This window comes from Mus musculus, chromosome X (assembly GCF_000001635.26).
Source record: "Mus musculus strain C57BL/6J chromosome X, GRCm38.p6 C57BL/6J".
In the NCBI taxonomy this organism is placed as follows: domain Eukaryota; kingdom Metazoa; phylum Chordata; class Mammalia; order Rodentia; family Muridae; genus Mus; species Mus musculus.
The window spans coordinates 78,083,788-78,095,248 of NC_000086.7; the positions used below are offsets into that span (position 1 = coordinate 78,083,788).

The 11,461-nt window shown below is 36.1% G+C and overlaps 1 protein-coding gene across 1 annotated transcript; it reads right to left on the reverse strand.

The window, feature by feature from the left end:
* Positions 1-1,717: 1,717 nt before the first annotated feature.
* On the reverse strand, positions 1,718-7,587 carry Obp1a (odorant binding protein IA). The gene is made up of 7 exons (NM_008754.2): positions 7,485-7,587; positions 6,918-7,057; positions 5,953-6,026; positions 4,534-4,644; positions 3,738-3,836; positions 2,498-2,527; positions 1,718-1,917 (listed from the first exon to the last, which is right to left on the reverse strand). Exons 1-6 carry the CDS (start codon positions 7,533-7,535, stop codon positions 2,511-2,513), a joined length of 492 nt encoding a protein of 163 aa, NP_032780.2. The 5' UTR covers positions 7,536-7,587; the 3' UTR covers positions 1,718-1,917; positions 2,498-2,510.
* Positions 7,588-11,461: the final 3,874 nt, after the last annotated feature.

Sequence of the window (11,461 nt, forward strand, 5' to 3'; positions counted from 1 at the left end):
AGGCTTGTCTGAAAAACAAACAACAATAAAAAACACATTCTGCAATTTAATGCAGAAAGATTATCCCTGACCAAGCTATAGTTTTGTTACATATGTGCAGTGGATCTAGGTCCAGACCATGTATGCTTTTATGTTGGTGGTTCACTCTCTGTGAGCCCCAAAGGGTCCAGATTAGGTAGAACTTTTGGTTATCTTGTTGAGTCCCTATACCCACTGAGTCTCTCAGTTATTCCCCCAAATCTTTCACAAGACTCTCAGAGCTCCATCTTATGTTTGGCTATTGGTCACTGTATCTGTTTTGGTCAGATGCTAGGTGAAGCCTATCAGAAAACAATTATGCTATGCTCCTATCTGCAAGCATCACGGAGTATCGTTCATAGTATTCCCTGGGCCATAGTTCTGCCTGAATCCCTGGAGGCCTGCTGCCACCCAGATCATCCAGAGGTCTGAAGCAATCAGGTACTACTAGCCCTGCCTGTATCCCTAGAAGCCAGCTGACACCTGGGACAAGCAACTCTACCTGGATCACCAGAGACCTATTTCCATCAAGTACTATTAGGCCTGCCAACACAAGAAATAACCAGGTGGCTAAAGGCCAGTGTAAAAGCACAATTAACAAAAGCCAGAGCAGTATGACACCACCAGAAACCAGCTACCCTATTACAGTTAGCAATGGATACTCTAACACAAAAAAAAAAGTACAAATAAACGATCTTAAGTCTAATCTTATGAAGATGACAGAGTCATGTAAATATTAAATGAATAAATCCCTTACTTAAAGAAATTAAGGAAAATACAGTCAAAGAGGTAAAGGCCCTTAAAGGGAAATGAATAAATATAAAGAAATACAAAAAAATACAATCAAACAGGAGAAATAAATGAGTAAAATCATTCAAGACTTGAAAACAGAAATAGAAACAGTAAAAAAAAAAATTCAAACAGAGGGAATCCTGGAGATGGAATTCCTAAGGAAGAATACAGGAATAACAGACACAAGCATCACCAACCGAATCCAAGAGACAGAAGAGAGAATCTCAGGCATAGAAAATATGATAGAGGAATTTGATACATATGTTAAATAAAATTCTAAATATAAAAGTTTCTAACAAAAAATTTAGAAAATTAGGTGTACCATGAAAAGAAGTGTATACTATTTTAAAAATACGCTGATTCATTTGTTTATTGAAGTCATATAGAAAAAGATAATGTCCTTAGATTTCATCCTTTGTTTTAAATAATATAAACATGCATGGAGACCCAAAGAGTTTTCTATGTGCAATATTTTACTGTATTAAAACCATTAAAGTAAATATGAAACACAACAGAAAATTCACTTCTGTAGTATTCTTGCAAAAGAATCTCCATCGGTTGTGACATTTCAAGATTACAATCATTTTGTAAGTAATGTGCCATTTGTTAAACCAGTGTGATTATTTAAAAATTAGCTTAGTGAATATTTATGTGCTTTTCTTTCTCTTCAAATTTTTACTAGATATTTTCTTCATTTACATTTCAAATGCTATTATGAAAGTCACCTATACCCTCTCCCTGCCCTGCTCCCCTACCTACCCACTCCCACTTCTTGGCCCTGGGACTTCTTGTCCTGTACTAGAGCATATAAAGTTTGCAAGACCAAGGGGCCTCTCTTCCCAATGATGGCTGAGTAGGCCATCTTCTGCTACTTATGCAGGTAGACATTTTTCACACGTATATAATTGCTTCTTAAATCACTTTATTAAGTCATTCAAAAAAGGAAGATCATGAGAAGGGGAAGGAAAGGCATGTTTAGATTTTGGTATGTAATACCCTGACTTCACAAGGGAGGGAAAGTTGTTTTGAAAGAACAAGTTAATTATAGATGATATTGATTTCAAGGTCAAGACCACATGATCCATAATTCTGATCCTGTTTTTAAATCTGTGAAAACATGAAAGAGAAAAATTAACTCATGGTTGAGCCAACAGAAGAGCTTTCATCCTTGAGATTACACAGAACATAATTAAATCCAGCAATGTAGATTATAGAGAAGGGAGTGTACACAAACAGTTTCTTTCCTAGAAGTACCTGTACTTTGTACATTAGATAAAATAGGAGAAGTTTCTATAGGAAATAACAACATTGTAGGGTCTTACATGAAAGTTTAGATTGAGAGTTATCTACAGATTTATGCTAGATTTGTGGCAAATAATATTCCACAAATCATATGTGAAGTTAAAATTTTCAAGTGATAAGACATTCCCTTGATGGAATATTTATCAATATAAAACTTACCAATTCTAAATGAGATAACATTTCTTAATATTATCATCTAAAATTATTCTATATTTCATTCTTGTCACAATAAGATTTTCAAATTTAAAGAAGTAATATTCTGTCTTGATTTTGAGTCATTGTAGATCAAGTTTATGACTCATATGCTTATTAAAATTTTATACATAACAATCCAAAATCAAGTTAGATATTAATATGCATAGGCATGGTCTTGGTTTCTACTCACATGCAGAAGTACTTCATTCAGGACAGTAATCTGTAAAAGAAAGTGAGTAGAGTAAGGAATGACATATTTTATCATAAGAATATAAGGAGATTACTTACTGATTATTCCTGGCAATCACAAATTAATGATATAAATAAATTGAGTCTATTAACAATCTGAGTGTGTGTGTGTGTGTGTGTATACCTATAATCATGACTTCTCTAATGTTTTCAGGTGGCTATTAGCCAAAATGTACAGAATTTCTAGGATACAATCAACAGAACTAAAGAATGTTAACAAGCAGAAAAGTGGGGTGCTTCAATCCCACTTAGGAGGGAGAAGAAAACAATCACAGAAGGCAGAGGGAGGGAGGGACTTGGATGAGAAAGGGGAGAAGGAAGGGAAAAGGGTAATATTATCAGGCATGGGAGGTGGGGAAAGACAGGAGAGAAACACTGAAGTCCAACAGAATGAATGGAAATCTGCAATGGAAATTGGGGGAAGAAGGATACTATAGAAAGTACATGGGAGGTGAAGGACTCTCAGGACTCAAAGGGAGGGACCTTAGATGAAATGCCTAACAGTGCGGACAGGGACCTCATAGAGTCCACCTCCAGTAGAAAGAGGGCATCAAATCGAGGGATGGAGTTGCCACCCCATAGTCAAAACATCTGACCCAGTATTGTTCCTGTCTAAAAAAACTTCAGCGACAAAAATGGAGACAAAACTGAGGAAAAGGAGGTTCAGTGACTGGCCCAAATTGGGACTCATTTCAAGATGAAGATGCAAGGCCTGACACTATTACTGATTCTATGATATATTCACAGATAGGAGCCTAGCCTAACTGTCCTTCAAGAGGCCCAACAACCAGCTGACAGATGCAGATACTTAAATCTAACCATTGGAATGAAGTCAGGGACAACTGTAGTTGGAATAGGGAAAGGCTGCAAGAAGCTGAGGAGGAGGATGACCCCAGAGGCAGACCAGCAGTCTCAACAAATCAGACCCCTGAAATCTCTTAGACACTGAGCAACCAACCACGCTGCATACACTAGCTGTTCTGAGGCCCCTGGCATACATGCAGTAGAGGACTAGATGGTCTGGCCTCAGTGGAAGAAGACATGCCTAACCCCTGAGAGATTTGAGGCCCAAGGGAGTGGGGAGTCCTGGCAGGGGGAAGGGTAGACATCCTCTTGAACACAGAGGGGAGGAGAAATGGGATTAGAACTGTGTTACATATGTTAACATCTGTTACAGTTACCTGTAATCAGGACTTCTCTGATGTTTCCAGCTGGAATTCCCTTTTCTTCAGCAAGTTCAGCAAATTTTTCCTTTTGTTCAGAAGTTAAAGGGCCATGGCCTGTGTTCCATGAATAAAAATGTCAGAGATTTCTTCCTGCATTCCATGCATAATACTGTTAGAGATTTCTTCATGACAATCCTGCATTATGTACATTGCTATCTTTGGGTCTCACCGTGATATTTAATGAAAAGTCCCAACTTCTCCAAATTCATCCACCCTGGATGGACCAATACTGATAATGAAAATTAACCCAATGGTCATGGACACATGACAATTGTGGTATGAGATCACTTTCCAGTATTTCACAATAAACAAAATATAGAAACTATTTTTCTATGGAAATTACACATATCAATCCCATCTACTCTTAAAAATAAGAGTCAAGAACTTCAATGGAAAATGGAAACCTCACATTTCTCTTGGCCTATACTGCTTTAATTTTCTACACATTTAGTGACATGACACTGAAAATGGTCTAAACTTTGGGAAAATCACATGTGCTCCATTTTTCCAGGGAACAAACATGAACACAAACTCTTCCAATTACTTCCATCATTGCCCACAGTCTTCAGTGCCATACTACTCAAATTACAATATAATATACAAGTAGGTCCACACATAATCTGGTTGTGAGTTAGTGGAAAGGACTTTGGAAATCCTATAACACTTTATTGGGGGGAGGGGAATCTGACTTAGTCCTTATTTGTGGAGCAGTAATTTTTTTACTATTTCAGAGATCCACTGCCATTCTTACCAAGAATAAATAGCAATTTTGTTTTCCGGTCAGCTCTGTCCACGTTCTCACTATAAAATGTTAAGTTCTCAGGTGACTCATCCACAAGTTTATAACGATTATTCCCTTGAACTGTAATGATAATGGAAATATTTCAAAAGTCAGTAACTCTCAATGTTCTACTTTATTTGATGTCACCTATTTGTGAAACATTAATGTTGACCCTGACAGTAGCAATCATCTCTGATTCATAATATACAACCCATGCATGCATGGCTATTCCTGTAGGCATTCATTTTCCATATTATATTGTAATATGAAGAACATCTGTTTCTATGCTGTAAAACTGATTAAAAATCCAAAGTACAGAGACTTTCCATTCCTTTGAATATCTGTGTCTATTGGTTAGGTATTCCTGCATTTTCAACAAGATATCAAAGGCTGCTTGTGAATTTTGTGAGAAGTTAAAATTGATTTCTTAGCAACACTTGGTGGGAAATGTATAATGCACAAAAAGATAATTTCTAATTATCAACATGTACAAAACATTGTACTTTTTGTATTATTGACAAAAAAGATGTAGGTAACCAGGTATTCACAGTGGGGGAGGGGGAGAAAGAGAGAGAGAAAGACAGATTCTGTGAGTAACATTTCCACTTATTGTATGATACAGCTGGTCCCTTTTATTAGCAAGACCGTTTCTAACAACCATGTAAAGTTAGGTAAAGCATTTTCTTACCAATAGAATGTACACTCTGGTGTTTGTATGAGTGTTTTGCTCGTTTTAATATCAAGTCAAAAGTCAAATTTTGTATACTTTAGTTAAATAATATAGCTATTATTTTAGCAATTCTTACAAAAATGAAGGAGAAATTCTGAAATCCTTAAACAGATTTTGCCCATAACTGCTTTTCAAAATTAAAGTTTTTCAATATTCTAAATATTATAATCTCTACTAAATATGAGAAAATAAATATTTAAAATAAAAGTGTAAACTAAATGTCCCTTACTCAAGGGTGACAGATCATGTTTGTAATGTAAGCAGAGGGAAGCCAGAGGCATGAAGTTTGCAAAGATGTTTGATGATATTGAGGTCTTCTAGAAAGAACCTGGTTTGGCAAATAAAACAGTGATGTAATATATGACAGAAAAAACACAGTAAAATGATCTAGAAATCATTTACCCGTGGAAAAACTTCTTGGAAAATATATTGTTAAAATTATTCACAACTTTACGTTATAGTGGCCTTCTCCAAGTAAACTTGGGATGCCCTAGAATTTATTTGGACTTAAAAGAATATCTGAGGGTGTTGGGAGTGATTGATAAATTTCCAAACAGCCAGATTTACTCTTAATCTATATACCTTTGGGCAGTTGAACAGTCAGCTTGCACAACTACAATGCTTTGGTCATAGAGGGTGCTCCCAGAACCTGTACTTACACTGAGTTTTGTAGGTCTTGCCATCTTCTTGCAAATACCCAGTGATTGTGGTCAATGAGCACTGTCCATTTTCACTAAAAAGTTAAAGAGAGAACATATGGCTTGTTCTTTGCTAACAATAAATTCATATTAAAGATCTTCAAGTGTTAGAATGCATTCAAGAAGGTATTGTACAGAGACAGGAGCTAATTACTTATGTTTACCTCAATTTTTCCTAATTCTTGTTTAGAAATTGTCATACTGTTTGCAGCCATATTGTAGCCTTTCTTTATTTGTGCCAATTTTGCCCCATGATGTGAAGGTACAGGTTATATCCTCATACAAACTTCAATAGTCATCGAGTACAATTTTCTGTACAAAATTTCTCTTGGTTTAGTCTAACTATAATATAGACATGTGGTTATACGTATATATTTTAAGTGGTGTTATATGTAACCTAAAACAGTTGTAGCTATTAGGCAGAAGTGGTTCTAAGCATTTTCAATTATTATTGACTTATGTACACTTGCACAGGACACAGTAATCCAAATGTCAGAGAAAAACCAGTGAACATAGAGCTTCAGGAAATAGGAATTCGAAAACTAGATTTATCTGACCCATTTGTGAAGAATTTTGTGAAAACTCTAATTGAATAACACAGCATATATGGCACTGACCTATGTGATCACACGCTTCACCTAATTACAAATGATTTCTTTAGAGGGGTCTGTATATAACAGAGATGATAAAATTCAACGGCAGCCCTCCAACTGCATTGATATACAGGAAGTACTCATGAAATTGGAGACACTGATTATCTCTTTGTGTGGTGTCCACATATGTGCCATCATATCATATTATTATTATTACATGGCTAAAAAATGGGGTCATAGGTTTCATGACCAGAACCAAAATATTCCCCTGTAATTTACACAGGATTGATGGTAAGAAATGAAAACAGTTTACATTTTTGATAATTTACTTACTTGACATAAAATGTGACTTTCATTTCCTTGCATTCCTTTTCACAGGTAAGGCTACGACAATAGATTCTCAGTTCTCCACCTCTCTCTATCTTGTCTACTCTATCAGCAGCAATAGCAACAGTTTTCCATGGTCCTTCCATCTGTAAAAGCAATAAAAAATAACAAAGAAAACCATACAAACCATTAGAATATGAGTTGGTATTCACAACTCTCCTCTCAATACTTCATATTTTAAAAATTACTAGAAATATTCATCAATAATATTTCATTTGTTAGCTCTAGATAATGTTTCCAGGAGTGAAGCACAACTCAGAGCCATATGATGACTTGATTAAAATAGAACCATATACATGAGATGCTCATCTTTCATTCTAATATACTCTGAAAATCCAACCCCTTATTTCACTAATTTCATCTTAGAGAACATCTGATTGGCAAAATGTATCTGAATGAAAGTCAGAAAGGTTATTTCATGGAGTTGCATGGATTAACTGAATGACAAATCACATTCATAGAATTATGCTGCTGAGGAAGCTCACACTTATAAACACAGACCCCTGCATTTACCGCAGCATGTGCCAGTCCAAATGTCAAAGCAAGCAGCAGAAATTTTGCCATGATGGTACAAGACTTTCTTTTCTACAGAAGCTCAAAGCAGATAAGTAGTTGTGAAGGATGTAGACTAACAAAGGTTTTTATACATTTAGTGAAAAGGAGGGACATAGAATCATCCAATGATTTCCTATCACAACAACCTAGTTTCTTTCAGTACTTCCTGCTGGGCCCTGGTAAATGAAATATGAACTCATGTTCTTAAGGGAATAAGATTATCTTTCAGGTCAAGGCATGTTTTCATGGTTAATTGAGCATTCCTGTTAGGATGAAAGGAGTATCTCTATGATAGTGTGTACAAGTAATGGTTTTGGCTCCAGAACTATAGTGGTTGGTAAATGTCACAATGCATATCAATATATCCTATATGATTCATTTAATCAATTTGACATGCCTTGTAAGATACTTTCTGAAATTTAGCCTATTTATACTATTCAGTTAAAGAAATTAAAACGTTGGCCTGGGCAATTGGAGCCAGAGTAACTACATGCTTGCAAGAAAGTATGTTAAAGGATAAGAAGAATTTACTATAAGGATATAGTCATAAGACTTCTTTGACACTTAAGCCTTTCCATAAAATAATTTCATTATTCTTATAGATCAATATCATCCACTACCACATGTACATAACTACAAGAGAGACCATTGAAAAGTAATACACATATGTGTGTATGTGTGGGGGCAATGTAACACTACTGCTCAAAATATAATTTGCATATGTTCCCAGGACTGACCATCTGATGTAGAATAACCAGTTGTTCCCCTCTTCCTATTCTCTCTTTTATATATATGTATGTATTTTCCTCATTTACATTTCCAATGCTATCCCAAAAGTCCCCCATACCCTCCCCCCCAACTCCCCTAACCACCCACTCCAACATTTTGGCCCTGGCGTTCCCCTGTACTGAGCCATATAAAGTTTGCATGACCAGGAGCCTCTCTTTCCACTGATGGCCGACTAGGCCATCTTTTGATACATATGCAACTAGAGACAAGAGCTCTGGGGTACTGGTTAGTTCATATTGTTGTTCCACCTATAGGACTGTAGATCCCTTTAGGTCCTTGGGAACTTTATCTAGCTCCTCCATTGGGGGCCCTGTGATCCATCCAATAGCTGACTGTGAGCATCCACTTCTGTGTTTGCTAGGCCTCGGCCTAGTCTCACAAGAGACAGCTATATCAGGGTCCTTTCAGCAAAATCTTGCTAGTATATGCAATGGTGTCAGCGTTTGGAAGCTGATTATGGGATGGATCCCTGGATATGGCAGTCTCTAGATGGTCCATCATTTTGTCTCAGCTCCAAACTTTGTCTCTGTAACTCCTCCCATGGGTGTTTTGTTCCTAATTCTAAGAAGAGGCAAAGTGTCCACACTTTGGTCTTCATTCTAATTAATCTTCATTTCCTGTATTTCTTTATATAGATTTGTTGTTTCATGGTATTTTTAATCTACAAGTTATTATTTCCATTGTTCTCCCAATTGAATTCTCATTTAATCATTGTGTGATGTTTGGTGGCAGATTCTCTCTCCCCCTCTCTCTTCCAACTCTCTTTTCTTCTATACCTTAGAATCCTTCCATTCTTTTTTCTGCAATGAAGCCAGTGCATTATATATGGAATATGTAGAATAGATCTCTCCCCATCTCTTTTTTTGGTTAGTTATGGTTTTCTATACTGGTATCCAAATGGTGCTACAAAAGGGAAGATTTTACTATAAGGAGTGAGTCCTAAATCCTTTTCCTTTATTGAAAGGAAGGTTTTTTCATGTAAAATATATACAGTTTATGGATTTCCATCGCTCTATTTCTCCCAAGTCCTCCTCACATAACGTCTCATTTAGATGCATTGGCTTTCTGTCTCTCACTCAAAAGTAAAACGTCTTGTAAGAAATAATAATAAAATAAAGCATAATATAGTAAGACAAATAAAAAAAGAGAATATTGTGAGAAAAAATCTCCAATGATCCTGTTGAGTGAGATTTCTGCTGGCCATCCACTGAGGGGCTTGTAGCTATGCTTAAGTTTAGTTTGATTACTTAATGAGGTTCCCATGAAGGAAAATAGCTTTCATTTGAATGTGACTATCAATTGGGGATTGCTTCTGGTTTAAAATGGGGCATGTATCCACATCTCTTATCTCCAGGTCTCCACATGGTACAGACCTATGCAGGCCCTCTGCATGGTGCTTCAGTTTCAATATGTTCATATGTACATCCATCATATTAATTTAGAAAGCCTTGCATGCTTGGTGTTCTCCATCTCCTGTGGGTATAATTGTCTTTCTTCCTCCCTTCAACAGGGTTTCCTGCACCCTTAAGGGAAGGATTTGATAGAGATACTGACTTTAGGGGCATGACTATTACAAGGTCTCAAGTGATTCCTAACCCCTTATCTGAAGATTTGGATCTAGGAAGAACACATGAGACAAAACATGCCACATTTGTCTTTCTAGATCTGGGTTATCTCACTCAACAGCATCTTTGTTAGTGCCTGTCATATATCTGAAATTTTCATGATTCCACTTTTCCTCATCATTGAACACTATTCCATAGTATATATGTACCATTTTTTTTGTTAGCCACAAGAGAATTTCAGGAGATTTAGGTTATTTTCAATTCCTAGCTGATATGAATATAGGAGCAATTAACATATATGAGCAAGTAGCTGACAAAAAGCATGTCAAGTCATTTGGGCACAAGCCAACAAGATGTTTAACAGAGTCACATGGTGCATTTACTTTTACAAGATTGAGAATTCTCCACACTGTTTTCAAGAGTAGCTCTGCAACTTTGAAATTTCTCTAAAAGCTGTTTCTGAACCCTCTCATTTTCTCTCTGCTTCTCTTCTTTTTAAACACTTATCTTAATGTCAAACTCTCACAAGAAATCCACCATGGGCTTTCTGACACATTGTATTTTAATTTTGAATGTATTCTGGATATTAGTTCACAGCTAGCATGTTTGCCTGCAGCGGCTATAATAGATTTTGCCCATCTGTAGCCAGCAACAGTGAGGACCTGGATCACGGGACTGTGCACTTCCTTTCTGATCTAGAGACCACTGATAGATTTTGAGGTAGAAAGAACAGTCATTTCCTTTGTGTAGGAAGTACAGTTCCTTTGTGAGGACATTAGGGACCAAGAGTTAGTTCCAAAGCCAAAATAACATACATAACGCTGAATAAATTAGTAGAGCCCCTAATAAAACTGAAAATAAATGATACTGTGAAAAGATCCTGTTGTGTGTAGGGGATTTGAAAAGCTTGAGATGAAGATTTTAGAAATTGGAGAAAAAAATTAACAATGTTTTTCGATGTGTGAAATTGTTGACAAACACAATTTTAGTGTAAATCACATTACTGGAGATATCCCTGAGAAATCACACATCCTTCCTCTGCATTTGTTTTCTGTTGCCTGCCAGTAAGAATGAGAGGATAATCCATGATATAATCCAATTACAGATTGATGATATGCTTCTGTGTTTGGTGACCTTTTCAAACCAAATGAATAGTTCACTGAATTCTGTTTCTCAAGAAGGCAGCTGCTGTATTTCTTGAATTTATACTTAGAATCAATATGAACAGGGGAAGGCATCTGTATGTTTTCACAGTTCCAAAACACCTGTGTAGCTCTATTTGCCTCCACTATTTTGGCAATATTCACACATCATGCACAGAAACTTTGTAACAGATATTTTATGAATTCAAACTGGAATTTTAGTTTATATTGTCAGAAAGAATAAGATGACATGTTACATGATTGCACATTTCATTATTTTCTATATTCCTCTCTTCAAATTATTACTCATTTATCTTTTCTGTGTTCATTTTATTAATATTTTTAAGGTGATTATACATTCTGAACATAAGTGCTCTTGTAAAAATATACTGAAATACCTGATCAATATGTTTTCATCTATCTCCAAGTACCAAATATC

Excerpts from the sequence above, each read along its gene's own strand:
- Obp1a (NM_008754.2), bottom strand. The coding sequence starts at position 7,535 with ATGGCAAAATTTCTGCTGCTTGCTTTGACATTTGGACTGGCACATGCT. Across the intron at positions 4,645-5,952 it reads CAAGACCTACAAAACTCAGT|TTCAAGGGAATAATCGTTAT; the intron begins GTAAGTACAGGT and ends TTATCATTACAG. Across the intron at positions 3,837-4,533 it reads AAAATTGCTATTTATTCTTG|GCCATGGCCCTTTAACTTCT; the intron begins GTAAGAATGGCA and ends CATGGAACACAG.